Genomic DNA, 18365 nt, shown 5'->3' with positions numbered 1-18365 from the left:
GGTCCCCATTTATATCAATAACGTCACAGTCCCCCACAGCTTGTGAGTGAAAAGGCTGTGGGAGTCCAGTAGCAAACACCTCAGAGCTCAGCTCGTTGGCTGAGGGCCGGGCGTGGCCGGGAAGCTTGTAAAGCCTAGTTGCTAAGCACTCCGAGATTGCCCGCTCTCTGGGACAGTGGCCGTCTCTTCGGTCGGTGTTTGTAAAGCACCTGCCACAGCAGATAATAATAATACAGAGGCTGGTTTAAAAACGCTGTTTGTTAAAGGTTAAAAATCATGTATTCAAAAATAATCACACGCTCCCGACGCCACCTGTGTTGCTAACAACTCCTTTGATCGTTGTTTAAGCATCAGATTTACCTTTTCCCTGTTTTCTGGTCTGAGCCCGGGCAATGAAAGTAGTCGGGCCCCTTGCCAGTCTCCTGCCGGAGCCCGGTGCTGCAGTGTTTGGGGGCCAGCTAAACCCAGCGCTGGGAACCTTTCCACTGATATTGCAAAGCCGCTCCGTTCCCCCTCCACACGTCCCTTCTGGCCGGTCTGACAGCGCCCCGGGAAAGCTAAACCCCAGCGTCCTGGCCAGATGCAGGAGCAGGTGGGGGGAGTGAGCTGAGTTCAGAGGAGATCCAGGATCGTAGGCCCCAAAGACACACTAGCTGGAAACACGGATGCATCAGAAACAGACCTGACCGTGCTCCCAAGGTCAGGACTCTGCCCCAGCAGAAAGTAGATTAAGGCGTCCTTGGCTTATCTATCACCATCTGGCTCTGTCTACCCTTGTCATACCTTCCAGTCTGTCTAATTAAGTATCGGAGCAGGTTACCAAGGGGGGTTGTAAATTCTTCATCCCTCCGTGTCTTTGAATGGAGACCGAAAGATACTGTGCTGTGCTCCTTCAGGCACAAATGGTTGAGCTTAACGCCAGGATTGCTGGGCGAGGGTCTCTGGGCTGTGTTACGGAGGAGGTGCGGTGGGGCTGGGGCAGTGATCTGGCATCTTGGCGTCCCTCTGGTCCCCGTGACCAGTGGACATCCCGGGCGTTTCGGTCACTCACGACCCGCCCTTTGGGAGGAGAGGCTGCTGAGGGGGCAGCCGTGGGGCTGAGGGCTGGTTCTCCCCCCACGCGGGGCTGTGACCCTGTTGTTCTGCCCCCCTAGCTGATCGCGTGGGAGCCGGAGCAGGCGGAGGAGGTGACCGTGGTGACGGTGAGGCCCAACTTCCAGGACAGCATCCACGTGGGCTACCTCGGGGGCCTGAAGAAGTTCACGGAGTACTTCACCTCCGTGCTGTGCTTCACCACGCCGGGCGACGGCCCGCGCAGCCCGCCGCAGCTGGTGCGCACCCACGAGGACGGTACGGGGAGGCCTTGCATTGCCTTGTGACACAGCTCCCAGGGGCACCTGCAGAGCCAGGCACCTGGGCCCTAGAACCTGCCCCTACTCCCCATGGGGGAGACCCCAGGGAGACCCCCGCTCCCTCCAACTCCCCATGGGGGAGACCCCCGCTCACTCCAACTCCCCATGGGGGAGACCCCCGCTCGCTCCAACTCCCCATGGGGGAGACCCCAGGGAGACCCCCGCTCACTCCAACTCCCCATGGGGGAGACCCCCGCTCGCTCCAACTCCCCATGGGGGAGACCCCCACTCGCTCCAACTCCCCATGGGGGAGACCCCAGGGAGACCCCCGCTCACTCCAACTCCCCATGGGGGAGACCCCCATTTGTTCCAACTCCCCATGGGGGAGACCCTGGGGAGACCCCCATTTGCTCCAACTCCCCATGGGGGAGACCCCCCGCTCCCTCCAACTCCCCATGGGGGAGACCCCGGGGAGACCCTCCACTCACTCCAACTCCCCATGGGGGAGACCCCCACTCACTCCAACTCCCCATGGGGGAGACCCCGCCGCGCTCCAACTCCCATGGGGAGACCCCGGGAGACCCCGCTCACTCCAACTCCCCATGGGGGAGACCCCCATTTGCTCCAACTCCCCATGGGGGAGACCCTAAGGAGACCCCCACTCACTCCAGTTCACCGTGGGGGATGCCCCACAAGACGCCTGCTTGTGCCCATTCCCTTTGGCGGATACCCCGGGAAGACCCCTGCTCGCTCCAGCTCACCATTCGCTCTCACTAGCCAGCGCCCTGGGGAGACCCTGGCTTGCCTCGGCCTGGCTGCACAGGGGGTGCTGAGATGTGCACTGCTTGCTCCGCTCTAACTCTTGGCGTTGGGGTTTTTTGGGCAGCGCCTGGCCCCGTGGGGCACCTCAGCTTCAGCGACATCCTGGACACGTCGCTGAAGGTCAGCTGGCAGGAGCCCCTGGAGAAGAACGGCATCCTGACCGGTGAGGAGCCCCTGCCGTTCTGGGGTGCTTCAGTTACCCCATCTCCGCCCCGCTCCCCTCGGCCCCATCCTGCGCATCCCTCCGCGCCACGGCATGCCAAGGAGGCGCTGGCGTGGCCGGGGCAGCACCCGCTACACCGGCTGGATGCTGCTGTGGACGATAGTGGGGAACTGGCTCCGTGGCGAACACTCAGTGGAGAATTCGGGGCAAGAGCCGGCGGGTGGGACATTCCCAACCCCCCAGGCGGCTTGAACATCCCACTCCTGGTGCCTGAACCGCAGAGGGGTTGGCAAGCGAGGGGTGTGGGGCAGAAGGGACCAGCATTGGCTCAAGGAGCTGGCTCTGCCCTTCAGCCTCTGGCTAGTGGCCCCTTGCGCCAGGCTGTCAGGCTGCTGGGGGCATCTGGGAAGTGAGGCCCCTCTGCCAGCAAAGCATGGGGGTGGCACTGCATTGGCTGGGGCCTACGTGCTGGCCTGGGGAGGGGTGCAGGCAAGTTGAAGGGTGTCCCCTTGGGGGGAGGGAGGTTCCCGCAGTGGGGGGCTGAGTGCTCCCCGCCCGTGTGCATGTGGCTGGCTCGTGTTTGCAGGCTACCGGATCTCCTGGGAGGAATACAACCGCACCAACACACGAGTGACGCACTACCTGCCCAACCTCACCCTGGAGTACCGCGTCACCGGCCTCACCGCCCTCACCACCTACACCATCGAGGTGGCCGCCATGACGTCCAAGGGGCAGGGCCAGGTGTCCTCCTCCACCATCTCCTCCGGGGTTCCTCCAGGTAAACCCGGCTCCCAGCTCCCTTCTGCTCCCGTCACCAGCCTCCCGCTGGCTTCCAGCAGGCCCTGGGTGGAGGGCACCCCACGAAGAACGTGCTGGGAGCGGGTCTGGGGCTGGGCCCGAGCAGCACAGAGCGGGAGCTGGCTCCTTAGCAGCTGTTGACCAGGCCTGGCTACTCGTGCTGGGGGTGACTCTGCCCCTAGAGCTGCCGGGGCGTGTGCCATTCTCCCCTACGGTCTCCCCCCGCTGCTGCCACGGGTGCGGGTGCCCAGGTGTGGGCATTGATGGGAGGGGGAAGGCCGGCTGCACTTGCCCCCCAGCCCCGCGACAGGATGTCCCCTCCCATCCTGTCCTCTCCCCGCAGAGCTCCCTGGCGCGCCGACCAATCTGGGCATCTCCAACATTGGCCCGCGCTCCGTCACGCTCCAGTTCAGGCCAGGCTACGACGGGAAGACCTCCATTTCCCGCTGGCTGGTGGAAGCTCAGGTGAGGGGTCTCTGGAGAGGGAGGTGAAGGAGCCGGGGAATCCAGGCCTATTGGGGGGTGTACAGCACCTTGCACTTTCGGACTCCGTTGCCTTGGGCTGGGACATTGCACCGACAGGAGCGACCTGCATGGCCCATGTGCAGTGCAGGCAGCGCCACCGCCCCTCACGCCACCCACTTGTCCACAGGTGGGTCAGATCGGCGAGAACGAGGAGTGGGAGCTCATTCACCAGCTGGCCAACGACCCCGACGCCCGCTCCATGGAGGTGCCCAACCTCCACCCGTACATGTACTACAGGTGGGTGCTGGGGACCGGCGCTTGGCGAGTGCCGTGGCTGCTACAACCCCCACCCTGGGTGGCAAGGGGGCCTGGCTGGCCCTAATGGGTCTTCTCAGCCCGTCGGGCACTGGGCTTTCCACCGCCAAAGACGTGTATCCCCAGAGGCGCTGGACAGAGCCTCTCCTCCCCTAGCACCGTGCCCCCAGCGTCAGCCTCACCCTGGGAAGGTAGCGGAGCCTGAGAGCATCAGGGAGGGGGGCTCTGGGTCCCAGGTGCAGCTGAACCTTTCCCCAGCAGCAGCGCCCCCTAGTGTTCCCCGGAGCATAGCATGGGTGCAGCGTTGGTGGCGGGGATGCCTTGAGCTTTGCACAAACAGGGGGTGGGGGTTGTATTGTAGCCCCTGTGGAGGAGCTTGGGGGGTCCCCTCCCTGCCCACGGTGACTCGGCTCCGCTTCTCGCAGCTTCCGCCTGCGGCAGGTGAACATCGTGGGCACCAGCCCGCCCAGCGTGCCCTCCAGGAGGATGCAGACCCTGCAGGCGCCCCCGGACGTGGCACCCGCCAACGTCACCCTGCGGACGGCCAGCGAGACCAGCCTGTGGCTGCGCTGGATGGTGAGTGACCACGGGGCGCATCCTGGAAACCCTGCCCGGGATGGGCACTGCCACCGTGTCTGCCCGGGGCGCACCCTTGGGTGGGGAGCCGGGAAGGAAGCCGAGAGAAAACGGCTGTCACAGGGTCTGGGGGCAGCAGCCTTGTGGAATGCAGCGTTAGCCACTGTCTTCCCGGGGTGGGGGGGTGGAAGCAGCCTGGCTGGGCATTGCAGTGGGGGGGGGCCTGCACACAGGCTGGGTTGGGTGAGGGGTGAACATGGATGAATGGGGGCTGTGTGAGGAGTGCAGAAGGGAAGTGAGGTTTGTACAGATTAGTTGGGGCTGTGTAGGGTATGGGGAGCGGTTAGGTTGGAGGAAGGTTTGTGGGTTGGGGGCTGTGCTGGGTGGGGAGGGTACGTTGGTTAGCGGGGCTGTGCCGGGTGGGGAGGGAAGGTGGATTAGCGGGGCTGTGCCGGGTGGGGAGGGTATGTGGGTTAGCGGGGCTGTGCCGGGTGTGGGGAGGGTACGTGGGTTAGCGGGGCTGTGCCGGGTGGGGAGGGTGCGTGGGTTAGCGGGGGCTGTGCCGGGTGTGGGGGAGGGTACGTGGGTTAGTGGGGGCTGTGCCGGGTGGGGAGGGTCCTGGGTTAGCGGGGCTGTGCCGGGTGCGGGAGGGTACGTGGGTTAGCGGGGGCTGTGCCGGGTGTGGGGGAGGGTACGTGGGTTAGTGGGGGCTGGGCCGGGTGGGGGGAGGGTACGTGGGTTAGCGGGTTGGGGGTGGGCCGGGTGAGGGTGGCTGGTGCTGAGCGTCTCCCCCGTCCCAGCCGCTCCCGGAGCTGGAGTACAACGGGAACCCGGAGTCGGTGGGCTACAGGCTGCGATACACGCGGGCGGACGGGCGGGGCAGGACGGTGGCGCACGTGATCCACGAGCGGGTGGAGCGGGAGTTCACCATCGAGGACCTGGAGGAGTGGACCGAGTACCGCGTGCAGGTGCAGGCCTTCAACGCCATCGGGGCCGGGCCCTGGAGCCACGTCGTGCTGGGACGCACCAGGGAGTCAGGTACCTCCTGTCCCACCGGCTACTCCTCAGCTGGCAGTGCCCATCAGCCCCCCAGCCTGGGTGTGCCCTGCCCGGCCCTCTGCCCCTCCCAGCCCCACTGCCACGGGGAGCAGCCGGGCCGGCTTCTGACCTCGCTCTCTTCTCCCCTCACCAGTCCCCTCCTCCGGCCCAACCAACGTGTCTGCGCTGGCCACCACCTCCAGCAGCATGCTGGTCCGATGGAACGAGATCCCCGAGGCGGATCGCAACGGGCTCGTCCTGGGCTACAAGGTGGGTGGCAGCCCGGGTGATCCCTTGTTCGGACCCAGCCGCCCCCTCTGAATAGTTGGGCTGATGCCCCTCAGCCCCACCCACAGCCCCCTGCTATGCCAGCCCTGGGCTCCCCACCACCAGCTCTGCCCCTCAATCCCGATCCACAGCCCCCTGCTATGCCAGCCCTGGGCTCCTCCCCACCACCAGCTCTGCCCCGCAATCCCGATCCACAGCCCCCTGCTATGCCAGCCCTGGGCTTCTCCCCACCAGCTCTGCCGGTGCCCCTCAATCCCGATCCACAACCCCCTGCTATGCCAGCCCTGGGCTCCTCCCCACCAGCTCTGCCCCTCAATCCCGATCCACAGCCCCCTGCTATGCCAGCCCTGGGCTCCCCACCACCAGCTCTGCCCCTCAATCCCGATCCACAGCCCCCTGCTATGCCAGCCCTGGGCTCCCCACCACCAGCTCTGCCCCTCAATCCCGATCCACAGCCCCCTGCTATGCCAGCCCTGGGCTCCTCCCCACCAGCTCTGCCCCTCAATCCCGATCCACAGCCCCCTGCTATGCCAGCCCTGGGCTCCCCACCACCAGCTCTGCCCCTCAATCCCGATCCACAGCCCCCTGCTATGCCAGCCCTGGGCTCCCCCTCACCAGCTCTGCCCCTCAATCCCAATGCACAACCCCCCTGCTCCCCAGCCCTGTGGCTCGTGGCTATTCCAGTCTTGGGCTCCCTGAAACATGCCTGTCAGTGCTCCTGCCGTGGCTTTTCCTTGGGGAGAGGCTGCCTTGCGTGCGGCGTGGCGCTGTCACGTGGGGCTAGGCCAGGTGTCCCCTGGTGACCTCGATGGGGTGTGAACTGAGGGGCCGTCGTGTGGGGAGTGGGTTCGGCTGGCGTGGCAGGGCAGCCCCGGGGTGGCTCCGTGGGTTCACGTGGGCTGTTCCAGGTGGTGTACAAGGAGAAGGACTCGGATGCGCGGGCCCAGGTCTGGCCGGCGGAGGGGAACGCCTCCCGCAGCGCCCAGCTCGCAGGCCTGGGCAAGTACGTGCTGTACGAGATCCACGTGCTGGCCTTCACCCGCATCGGAGACGGCGCGCCCAGCTCCCCGCCCATCCTGGAGAGGACTCTGGACGACGGTAGGCGCCGCTCCTCCCCCGCCCATGCCCGCTGTCGGGTGACACGCGGGGTGAGGCCGGGCGCAAACGGGGGCCAGTCCGTGAGAGGGCGAGTGTCCCCGTCACGCTGGGATGGGGAGAAAACGGCATCTGGTCGGCCCTCGCCACGCTCCGTGCGGACAGCTCCCCCTCTGTCTGCCTGTCCTCGGAGGGCTCCCACAGATGGGGGTGGGGGTGCCGGCCCCAGAAATAGAACGAGGGGACGTACCAGGGCAGGAGAGAGCATTCCTGAGTGTGTATCTGGGCCCCAGGGTGGGTGGGTGCCCCCATGCACGCGTGTGTGTCTTTGTGCTGGTGTGGGCCCCCAGCAGGGCATGCTGAGGAGGGGGGGTGTACGGATGGGGGAGCCCCTAACAGGGTGCATGGTGGGGTGTGCCCCTAAGGGGCTGTGGGTGTGGGGAGGGTGTGGAGGGAGGGTCGGTGTGTGTCTGTGTGCGTGTGGGAGTCTTTCTGCTCTGTCAGCCTGAGTCGGGGCGCGGGCAGTCTTCAGCGGGACGGCTCCCGAAGGAGGGGAAGCACCATTCCCCTGTCACCCCGGGTGCCCTGTGGGGCGTTTGCACCCGGCAGAGTCGCGCAGTGGAGGCCCAGTGGCCACTAGCTTCAGGGTTTGGCCAGCGGACTCCCCCAGCCGCTGGGCTGGGCTGGGCTCCGTTCCCCGTTTGCTCCGGCCGAGGGCACTGAGCCTGTTTGCCCGTCACCCAGCGCGCCCTCTGCTCTCGTCCTGCCCCAGTGCCTGGGCCCCCGGTGGGCATCCTCTTCCCAGAAGTGAGGACCACCTCAGTCCGGCTGATCTGGCAGCCTCCAGCCGCGCCTAACGGCATCATTCTAGGTAAGCGCTTCTCCGAGCGCCCTGGCAGGTGGGTAACAGTCCCGGGACCCCTGGGAGGGGGCCATGCTAGGGATGCTTGGCAGCGGGAGGGGTGCAGCGGTGTGTGTGAGCGACAGGGCTGGGGCCGGGGGATGGAGCTGAGCTGAGCCCTGCAGGGGGAGGGCCGTGCTGGGGACCCACCAGTGCCCTGCATGCCATGGTCTCGCTGCTGTACCAGCTACTCCCCAGCTCAGGGCTCCTCTGCAGATGGCAGGAGCCAGCAGCCTCAGTCCCTGGATGCACCTGAGCTGCTCCCCTGATAAACCACAGAGCTGGCGAGCCCCATCAGCCGCCAGAGGGATGCAGAATCCCCTCCCCTTCTGGCTGGCCCGAGCCCAGCCCTGCCTGGCACCGAGATGGGCTGGGCACGGGCGCCCATCTTCCTGCTGCGGGGAGACATGGACAGTGAGCCCCAAAGGGCCAGTTGTGAACATCTCCCCCAGCCTGAGGCAGCAGAGCCACCCAGTGCCACCCGCCCCCGGCGTGGGGTCACCTCCCAGGCGGGCCCTTGGGCCGGACCCTGCGGGGGCAGCTGGGCCCAGGCGCTCACGACTGGCTCGTTAGTGCGTCCTCCATCCCGTGTCTCCTGGAGCAGCCTTTCTGCCCCCTTGCAGGCCGGGGGGGGGGCAGCCTTGCCCCGGCGCTTGCTGACCGCCTCCGTCCCCCTTCTCCGCAGCGTACCAGATCACCCACCGCCTGAATACCACCAGCACCAACGCCGCCACCGTGGAGGTGCTCAACCCCAGCGCCCGCCAGTACACGGCCACCGGCCTGCAGCCGGAGTCGACCTACCTCTTCCGCATCACAGCGCAGACCCGCAAAGGCTGGGGCGAGGCGGCCGAGGCGCTGGTGGTGACCACCGAGAAGAGAGGTAACCGTGCCGGGGCTAGGGGGCGCTCTCCCAGAGCAGGGGCGGGCACTGCCCCGAGCCAGCCACGGGCGTGGAACTCAGGCCCTGCCCGAGCGGGGATGGGGCCAGGGGCTGCTTCCGACCAAGCCCTCACGGCCGTCTCTCCCTGCTCAGACCGCCCGCAGCCCCCCAGCAAGCCTGTGGTGCAGCAGGAGGACGTGAAGGCCCGCAGTGTGCTGCTGTGCTGGGAGCCGGGCAGCGACGGCCTCTCCCCGGTCCGGTACTACACCGTGCAGACCCGCGAGCTGCCAGCTGGCGAGTGGACACTGCACTCCGCCTCGGTCAGCCACAACGCCACCTCCTTTGTCGTGGACAGGTGAGGTGGGGCCTTCGAAGCAGGCACGGCCTGGTAGGATCTGTGGTGGGGAGGGGCAGGCGAGAGGCAGCGTGGCCTGGGGGCACTGGGCTGGGAGTCAGGAGATCTGGCTTTTATTCCCGGCTCTGCCAGCAACCTTAGGCACCGCTCTGTGCCTCAGTTTCCCCACCTGAAATGAGGAGAATGGCTTTGTGATGCTCCCTGGGCTCTTTGGTCGATCTCATTCCCCCCGCCCCCCGCCCTGTCCAAAGCAAAGCTGCGCCATTTCATACCCTGCCTCCACTGGAAGGCTCTGGAACCGGTGCCTCACACCCATCCCCTTCCCCTCCTGGCCCAGGTTGAAGCCCTTCACCTCCTACAAGTTCCGCGTCAAGGCGACCAACGACATCGGGGACAGCGAATACAGCCCGGAGTCGGAGTCACTCACCACCCTGCAGGCCGGTCAGTCCCCCTCCCCCGCGGGCAGGCATGGGAGACGCGGCACACGGCGGCTGAAGGCCACTGGAGCCGGCCTCGTCTCTTCAGTGGCAGGGTGCAGCCCAGGCTGGGTCACGGCTCCCGGCGCGCCCCAGGCTGGAGCCTTGTCTGCAGAGCGAGGGGGCCTCGTTCCCCTCGGCCAGGGGGCCAGCTGGCACTCTGCGGGGCGAGGCGGGGTTGGTCACGTGGGCCCATGGGCTCACCCCTCCCAGAACCAGAGACCATGTGGAAGGCTCCAACCCCCTGAGCTGCTCAGGAAGGGAGCCGGAGTCTGGAGCCATGGGGGAGGGACCCTCGTGCCTCTCAGCATCTCACCTGTGTTTCTTCTCCCCTCAGCCCCAGAGGAAGCCCCCACCATCCTCTCGGTCACGCCTCACACCACCACCTCCGTCCTGATCCGCTGGCAGGTACCGTGCGGCACCGCGCTGCCCCTGCCTGTCTCTGTAAGACAGCAGCTCGACTCACATTCCCGAGCCCCGGGAGGGCCTGGGAGCCGTGTCCCCTTGGCACTGCGGATCCCCTCGTCCTCCCTTCCTATCCGCACTGCTCTCTCTGGGCCGGGCCCCACTGGCTCACCACCACCCGCTCCAGAGCTCCCGCACGCCGCGGCTGGCCTAGTAGGACCCCGGCATCCGGGGCGCAGAGTGCCTGCCGCAGAGAGGGGCCGGAAGCAGGCTGGCCCCAGTGGGTACTGCTGTCCCCACGGGTTCCGGGGAGCGCTGCTAAGGTACCTTGCACCTCTCTGGACCGATCCCTCCTCACCCCAGGGCTGGGCTCTGCAGGGACCCCTGAGCCCGCCCTGGCTGTAGGGCGCGGCGGGGGGCAGCGAGCGAAGAAGGAAACCCCACAGAGGGGTGAGGGCAGCGCAGGCTCCGGGCGCGGGCACGTCTATGAAAGGCACCGTCTCCATGGGCTGCCCCTCCCTGACTGCACCCGCCCCTTGGCTCCTGTCCTCCCCCTGCAGCCCCCCACCGAGGACAAGATCAATGGGATCCTGCTGGGCTTCCGGATCCGCTACCGCGAGCTGGTCTACGACGGGCTGCGCGGCTTCACCACACGCAGCCTCAGCAGCCCCGGCGCCAAGTGGGCGGAGCTCACCCGTGAGTGCCCTTATTCGGCTCCCGCTTAAGGGGGGGCAGGAACAGCGCCCCCTGGGAACGCACGTTGTGGGGGGATTCCTCTCGCCCTGGCCCGTGGGGCTCTCCGTGACGCCCAGCCCTGCCTTGCAGCCCCCCCCCGAGCGCTCTGCGTGTGCACACCAGCCCCCCCCCGAGCGCTCTGCGTGTGCACACCAGCCCCCCCCGAGCGCTCTGCGTGTGCACACCAGCCCCCCCGAGCGCTCTGCGTGTGCACACCAGCCCAGCCCCCCCGAGCGCTCTGCGTGTGCACACCAGCCCCCCCTTCCCCCCCCGAGCGCTCTGCGTGTGCACACCAGCCAGCTGGCCCCAGAGCCTCCTGCGCACCGAGCCGAGCTCCAGGAGCTGTCCTGCACCGGCGTGTCCCGCTCCCCTCCTGCGGGGCTCAGGGCAGCGTCCCCCGCCAGGGCTGAGCCCCGTGCCTCGGGGGGATGACATGGCTGGTGGGGTGAGTGCTGACGCCAAGGCGGGGGGGGGCAGGGGTCTGCTCTCTGCTGGGTGGGGGGACATGGAGAGGGCTATGAGGTCAGGAGCAATCGGGGCAGCTCACGGCTTGAGAAGGATGTTGGTTAGCTGGGGAGAGCCTGAAATTTGACCTGGTGCTTTTTTCCCCCTTTTCCCTGTTTGCGAAGTCTCTTGTACGCTTAACCAGGGGCAGGCAGGGGCCAGGGGAGTTGGCCAGGGGCTGAGGTTCTCCCCAGACTTATGCTAAAGCCGCCCTGAGAGGAGCCCCAGCCCCCAATTTCCAGAGTTGCTCTGCTGAGGCCTGTCAGTCATCTCTGATCATGGCGCCGACACTGGCACTGCGCTGCATGCTCCCTGCTGGCAGCGGTTAATGGGGAGGGCTGCAGCCCATGCCCTGGTAGTGGAGAAGGGGAGTGAGATGGTAGGGCAGAGGCCACCCAGTGCCAGGTGGGCAGCAGGCAGCCTGGCACTGCCAGCTGGGCTAATGCCAGTGTCAGAGGAGCAGAGGCTGAGGGGCAGAGACCGGGCATGCCGGGGGCAGGGAGGCAGGAAGCCATCTGAGGGCAGTCCCGGGGCAAACTCACCCAGCCGGGCACAACCAGCTCCTGTCACTCCCGGGGCGCTCCCCAGCTCTGGCTCCCCTGAACCCCCGGTGGCAGCAGTGAAGCTCCACCGGGTTTCTTCCCCCTGCCCGCTAACCAATGCTGCCCCCTGCGCTAGCCCTGGCAGCCGTCCCGCCGCTCCCGTGCTCCGCGGGGCGTCCGTCCTGCTTGTTGTGTCTGTGTGTGACTAACCCCACTGACCGCTCTCCCTGCGCTCCCTCTCAACGCCCGCAGCAGGGTACGCCGTGCGGAACCTGACCGGAGCCGGCCTCACGCACCACGAACTGGACAGTAAGTCTCCGCTCTCTGCTTCGGGGCTCGTCTCTGTCCGTCTGCGTGTCGCTCCCCTCCTGACCGCCCCCCTGCATTCCAGCGACCACCTACAGGCCCCCCCCCGCACTCCACCTATGGGCGACCCCTGGTCACTTCACTGCTCCCCATCGTACCTACCGGCAGAGCTGCCCCCTGCGGCTGGGGCATCACAGCAGGACAGGACATCCCCACCGCCCGGCCTAGCCCCGAGGGGGTTAATGGGAGGGAGGCGAAACACCAGTGCTCCTGGCCCTGTGGATGGGCCCCTGCCCGGCTCTCCCTGGCACCCACTTCCCCTCCTCTCGCCCCCTGCAGATCTGAGCAAGCACAGGCGTTACGAGATCCGCATGAGTGTGTACAACGCCGCAGGCGAGGGGCCCTCCAGCCCCCCCCAGGAGGTCTTCGTAGGCGAGGCAGGTGAGTCAGGGCTGCGCGGGCATCTCTGCTTCCGGGCAGGCTTCGAGCTCCCCCGTTGGTCGCTAAGGGCCGCCCCGTCCCTGGGCCACACCCAGCGCTCACCAGGGAATTCACGGGCCCTGCCCAGCTGAGCTAAGGGAGCCTCTCCCAGGGTGGTAGCTGTCGCCATTCCCTATCGGCAGCCGGGGCTGCACTTCCCTGCAAGGAGCCAGCCTCTGCCCACGGCCTGCCCTGCTCCCCAGCTGCCAGCCAGCAGCAGGACACCGTCTGATGGATGGCAGCACAGCGGCTGCAGGACCGCAGGGAGAGGGTGCGATCAGATGGAAGAGGGGCCGTCCCCCTCTCCCGCCAAACCCCAGCCGCCATGCCGGGGGACGGGAGTGCCAGGGGGCTCGGACGCTCTCACCCCAGCTCGCTCTCCTTCTGTAGTGCCCACCGCCCCGCCGCAGAACGTGGCCATTCAGACCGCCACGGCCACCCAGCTGGACGTCACGTGGGAGCCGCCGCCCCTGGAGGCGCAGAACGGCGACATCCAGGGCTATAAGGTACTGGGCCCCCACCTCCCGCTGGCTGTTACAATCGGCACAGCGCCCATAGGAGCACGTTGCTGCAGGGCACTGGGCTCCCAGAGCTCCCATTGGCTTCCCTCTCCAAACCAGATGTGCCTCAGTTTCCCTCTGATGCCAGCTGGGCCAGGAGCACTGAGCCAGATGTGTGAAGGAGTTTAACTGGTCAGTGCTGGGAGATGCTCGGGTAGAAGATGCTCCAGGAATACAAGCCACAGTGAACCTGTTTGATTCGAGGCCATCGGAGCCAGGAGGGCTGATGCCCAGCAGTCAGTGGCATCGGGATTGCAAGGGAATGGGAACGGGGGATGTAGCCACCCTGCAGTGCATCCGTCGCCCCCGGGGAGCAGGGTTCTTCCACCCCGGGGGCAGTGCCCAGCCCTGAGGCGGTGGGCATGGTAGCCTGAGCTATGGGGCAGCAGATTAGTGACAGGCTCCAACACACACACACACACACACACACACACACACGGAGAGGGGACGGGCCCAAGCAATCTGTCCTTGTCCCCCTGAAGGAATCGTCACAGCTGAGCGCAGTTCCTGGTGTGCGCAGCAGGTGGCGCGGTTTCCCTTCCAATCCCGCCCCAGCCCTTTTCTCCTGGGTCTGGGCGCTCCCTGCAGCAGGGCATAGCTGGGATTTGGGGGGGGACCTGGCAGGATTGCTGGGACCGTACAGCCTCTCCCTGGATATCTGGGCACCGCTCAAGGGTGACCTCAGCCCGCGTTTGAGTCTCTGGGCTCAGCCAAGGGACGTGGGTCACATTTTCCATCCAGCGTGGCCTGGAGACGGCGCATCCTGCTCCCCCCTTTCCTCTGGACACAGGAAAGCCCCTTCTCCAACTCAGAGCCAGAGACGTGCGTGCGTCTTCTGTGCTCCCGGCCTGCGTGTGGCTGGGCCCCTTGGATCCGAGAGGGGCTGCGGGGGCTTCTGGAATGGAGACGCCTCCGGAGCTTTGCTGGTTCTAGAACCTGGGATTGTCCAGACCCAGACACCGCAGGCCTTTATCGCCGAGGGGCTGAAATGGGACTTCATGAAACCGGTGCAAGCCCCATGTGGACACACTCGCTTCGCTTTGTGGTGTTTGGCTCAAACTGATGAGGAGGCGTTTAAGCTAAACCCAGAAAAGCCACTTTTGACCCGCAGTCGATATCCCCTCACGGAGGTTTTGAGAAATGGGTTGAACTCCCCATTCCCTACCCTGTGCCAAGCAGGTGCGTTTCCTAGGAGAGGGCACCGGCCTGACTACACCGCTGTAGGGTAGGTGGGCCCAGGAGCTTTCCTCTTTCTGGAGCGTGTCTGAACGTGTCCCACTGAGAGATGGGGCTGGGGGTCTTTCTTGAGGGTCAGGGGACCTTAACGATAAAGGGCCCTACGTGTCCTCCACTGCAGAGCAGCCACCGCCCCAGTCGCTCCACCGAGGGGCCACAGCGGGGTCCGTTTACCGGCGTGCTCTGCACACGGAGAAGCCAGGCAGGGAAGCTGAGCCTGCGCGTGGGGAGCCGGGGACCCCAGCCCAGGGTGGAGACGCCGGGAGCAGGCTGTGAAGTGGGGCGTGTGGGGATCAGCGAGGCTAGCAGCTGTGTCGGGCCCCTGCCAGCATTGGGCCTGGCCTGACCCCAGCTCCCGTCTTCCCCATCTCCCCGCAGATCTATTTCTGGGAGGCCCAGCGCCAGAATGGCACGGAGCGGGTGAAGACGCTGTTCCTGCCCGAGAATGGGGCCAAGCTGAAGAACCTCACGGGATACACCTCGTACCTGATCACCGTCTCAGCCTTCAACGCCGCCGGGGACGGGCCCCGCAGTGCCCCCGTCAGGGGCAGGACGCAGCAGGCAGGTGGGCTCCGTCCTCCTCTCACTCATGGGGCCGCGAATCAGGAGAGGTCGCACAGCGGCCCACATGCTCCCTCCCGACCTACAGACCCACCCCGCCCGCCTTATCCCAGCCCTGGGCTCCCGCTGCCCAGCTCTGCCAAGCCCTGTGTGCTGCCACCACGTCCCTCTGGGTTCTGGTCCTGCCCTGAGCAGAGGCTGGCCGCTGAGCCGAGCTGTGCTCCTGCCGGGTGGTCGGTGCTATGAAGCTCTAGGCTGAGACCTGACAGACTCGTCCCACTTTTGGCCCCGGGCTGGGATTGAAGCCAGGTGGGGGCGGGGCTCTGCAGTTAGCAATGCTGCGGGGACGCCTGGCTGCTGAAGTCCCTGGCACCCTCCCTTCCCATCTGAGAAATAAACCAGCCTGTGCGACCAAGTGCTCCAGGTACGGAGCCAGCGTGGGGGCACCGTGGGAGAACCGGGCCGGATCCGCTGCCATGTCCGGCCACGTTACCCCACTGCCAGCTACTGCCTGCGCAGGAGCTGGTCCTGGGTTCCAGTCCCTCACCCACAGGGGCGGTATCGGAGGCAGCATCTTGTCACGGCCTTGGGGTTGTTCTCGGCACAGCACCAGGCAGGAGGCTGAAAATAATCGCCCCAGTTCTTTGTGCTGGATCTGCCCAGGTAGCTCCGGGGCTCCCCGCTGGGGCAGGCCCCCCCGTCTCGGCCTTTTTGGGGGGCCTCAGGGACCAAGACCCGGAGACGCTCTGCTGGGCGGGCTTCGAGCACACTGCAACAATGCCTCATTCTCCTTAATCGTTCCTGTCCCCGGGCAAAGGAAGTAGCATTTCCCCAAAATAATCCAGAGGTGTGAGGTGTCTTGGCAGGGAGCTTGTCGTCAGGGAAACCAGAGGCGCAAGGTGTGCTGGTGTCAGGAGGAGACACAGCCCAGCTGCACCGGGGGTGCGTAGCTCTGCAGACTGGGGAGGCACAGAGGGGCCCGGCAGGGCCGATCAGTTGTTTCCGATTGGGTCTGGAGTGCTAGTGTCTCTCGCTCTTTTCTGGAGATGCGGTGGGACGAGGGGGGTTTGGCAGAGTCCAGCCCCGCAAGGGGGTTGTTACTGGGGACTTGGCACTGGCGGGATGAGTTTGGAGTTCTCAGCTAACTCGCTGTACCATGGGCAGCCATTTCCTGAGCACGCCCTCTATCGCGCCCTGCCTCAGTGTCCCCCCTCTTGAGGGCCCTTTAAGAACTCACTCGGTCCAAAAGTCCCCCAAGTGACCCCTTCCCAGGGTCCGTTTAGTGAGTCCTCAAGTGCATGCTGGCCCTCTAGGCCCCAGCCCCAGTCCAGTGTGTCTCTCCTGGCAATCCACACTTGGACAAAGTCTTTCAAACACAGAACACAAACTCGCACAGTCTCCCCCACCCCCGCTCTGAGGGACTGCCTGTCTGCTTCCCACACCTGCTCAATAGGGCGTGCCGGGTGGGGGGCAGGGAATTTGGGCAGGTCACAGACACACACCCGTTAATGCTGACGGAGTGTGACTGAATCCATCCCTTTCCCACGGTCTCACTCGCCAACCACCCCAGCCAGCAAACCCCAGGACAGGCTGGCCGAGGAGCGAGGGAGGCCAGCTGGATCCACGCCCCTCTGCTCCCTCGCCCCGGGGGAAGTCTGCAAAGCCCCTCTGCTTTCTCCTCGCAGCCCCCAGTGCCCCCAGCACCATCCGGTTCAGCGAGCTGACCACCACCTCGGTGAACGTCTCCTGGGAGCCGCCTCTGCTGCCCAACGGCATCCTGGAAGGGTACAGGCTTGTCTATGAGCCCTGCACGCCTGTGGACGGTGAGGGCCCTGGGCTGAACGGGCGGGGTGAGGTGGAGGTGGGACAGGGCCATTCGCTGCGGAGGGAAAAGCTGGGGAGGTGTGAACAGGGGTCGGGGGCCTCCACTCCCGGGGGGCTGGGAAGCAGAGCTGGTAAAGGAGCCCGGGAGGCAGGAAAATCTGTTTCTGGGGAAGGATTCAGTTTACCCCAGGCCAGGTGGATGTGCTGAGCAGCATGGGCTAGAATCGCTTTGTGGCCCCCTGCCACTCCTCACAAGGGTTTGGGGACCAGCCCAGTGTCCCGGCCCAACTCCCGCTTGTGCCGTTCCCTTCTGTTGCTGTTCCCTTTAAAGCCGTTCCCATGTTCCTCCCCAGGGGTGGCTGCAGGGCACCTGGGATTGTCCCGTAGGTCACTGTGTGAAGGGCTTGGAGATACACAAGGACACACGGTCCTGAGCACACCTGAAGCGTCGCTGCGGGAGCAGAGGGCGCACGTTCTCTCCTGCCATTTTGATGGTGAAAATGTTTTTTTCAACAAAATGGAAATTTTGGCCAAAGTTTCAGGGATTCAGAAAAAAACAAAACAAAACAAAACTGAGCAAAGAGCATCTTCAGTGGCATTTTCACTGGGTCAAAACATCCCGGTGCAGCCAGCTCTCATGATCCTTCATCACGTCTTCAGAGGGGGTCCAGCACCTCCCTCCCTGTCTCTCTGCAGCCCGGCAGTGCCCCATGTAGCCCGGCCCAGCACTGCCACAGCACCGGCTCCCCTGCCCGAGCTGTTACGTTCCAGGGCGACAGACAAATAGGGGGAGCGTTGGCTCCGGGCAGCCGAGGGGACATGCAGAGCAGGCAGGAGAGAGCCTGAGAACGCAGCGAAGAGCGCGGGTGGGGTGGCCCGGTGACAATGGCTGCTCAGTGTTCCCTGCTGCCACCTGGGCTTCTGAGAGTCGGGTTCAGAGGAAGTGCTGTGAAGCGAGAGCTCTGGAGGAGGGCCGCAGTGACCCCAGGGAGCAAGGGCGGGCCGGCTTCTCCTTTGAACCCGCGCCATGCAGGATGTCCTTTGATCCTGCAAACCCTGCTTGCCGCCCACAGCACAGAGGGGCCTGGGGTCCTGCCAAGCAAAGGGCATGCTTCAGGGCGTGTGCTGATCCCGCGGGGTCAGGAAGGCTCTCCCTGCTCGTGCTGTGCCAGCTAGCGGGGGGCATTACGTGCTTCCTGCAAAGCAGGGTACTGGAGCAGGATACGGGCCATGTAGGTGTGTGTTCATGGAGCCAGCCTGTGCTATAGTGCAAGAGACCTGGGATCCAGTCCCCAGAGCAGGGACGCCAGCCCGGCTACTCTGGATTTGTGCTGCAGGGAGTCGCTCCTCCACACAGGCCTGTGGGTTGGTTTGGCCACACTCACATCAGGCTTGCAGTTCTCTTCCCCAGCGCCAGGTCCTGGCACCGTGAGGGAGGGTGGGCGCCAGGATTTCTGCATGCCACGTCTGTGCCCTCTGCCCCCCAGGCGTGAGTAAGATCGTGACGGTGGACGTGAAGGGGAGCAGCCCCCTGTGGATGAAGGTGAAGGACCTGGCGGAGGGCGTGACGTACCGGTTCCGGATCCGGGCCAAAACCTTCGCCTACGGGCCCGAGATCGAGGCCAATATCACCACGGGGCCAGGGGAAGGTACGGCGCTGCTGCGCAGGCTCCTGCTGCCTCTCGGAG

The 18365-nt window shown here is 65.7% G+C and overlaps 1 protein-coding gene across 8 annotated transcripts in view; it reads left to right on the top strand.

The window, feature by feature from the left end:
• The window catches only part of SDK2 (sidekick cell adhesion molecule 2), a 161491-nt gene that overhangs the window by 131025 nt on the left and 12101 nt on the right, over nucleotides 1–18365 (top strand). For 2 of the 8 annotated variants that reach the window (XM_039501733.1, XM_039501732.1), the window contains exons 19-39: nucleotides 1155–1350; nucleotides 2239–2337; nucleotides 2924–3115; nucleotides 3479–3600; nucleotides 3788–3897; nucleotides 4341–4491; nucleotides 5292–5529; nucleotides 5684–5799; nucleotides 6726–6915; nucleotides 7685–7783; nucleotides 8499–8693; nucleotides 8847–9048; nucleotides 9386–9489; nucleotides 9862–9932; nucleotides 10490–10625; nucleotides 11963–12019; nucleotides 12356–12457; nucleotides 12887–13002; nucleotides 14671–14857; nucleotides 16539–16676; nucleotides 18165–18326. In XM_039501733.1, the coding sequence (XP_039357667.1) occupies nucleotides 1155–1350; nucleotides 2239–2337; nucleotides 2924–3115; nucleotides 3479–3600; nucleotides 3788–3897; nucleotides 4341–4491; nucleotides 5292–5529; nucleotides 5684–5799; nucleotides 6726–6915; nucleotides 7685–7783; nucleotides 8499–8693; nucleotides 8847–9048; nucleotides 9386–9489; nucleotides 9862–9932; nucleotides 10490–10625; nucleotides 11963–12019; nucleotides 12356–12457; nucleotides 12887–13002; nucleotides 14671–14857; nucleotides 16539–16676; nucleotides 18165–18326 (2983 nt within the window). Of the gene's footprint in view, nucleotides 1–1154; nucleotides 1351–2238; nucleotides 2338–2923; nucleotides 3116–3478; nucleotides 3601–3787; nucleotides 3898–4340; nucleotides 4492–5291; nucleotides 5530–5683; nucleotides 5800–6725; nucleotides 6916–7684; nucleotides 7784–8498; nucleotides 8694–8846; nucleotides 9049–9385; nucleotides 9490–9861; nucleotides 9969–10489; nucleotides 10626–11962; nucleotides 12020–12355; nucleotides 12458–12886; nucleotides 13003–14670; nucleotides 14858–16538; nucleotides 16677–18164; nucleotides 18327–18365 lie in introns of all 8 variants that reach the window. The other 6 variants (XM_039501731.1, XM_039501729.1, XM_039501736.1 and 3 more) reach the window with 4 other exon arrangements.

This window comes from Mauremys reevesii, linkage group 15, assembly GCF_016161935.1.
Source record: "Mauremys reevesii isolate NIE-2019 linkage group 15, ASM1616193v1, whole genome shotgun sequence".
NCBI classification, from domain to species: domain Eukaryota; kingdom Metazoa; phylum Chordata; order Testudines; family Geoemydidae; genus Mauremys; species Mauremys reevesii.
This window is presented reverse-complemented; position numbering and strand designations above follow the sequence as displayed.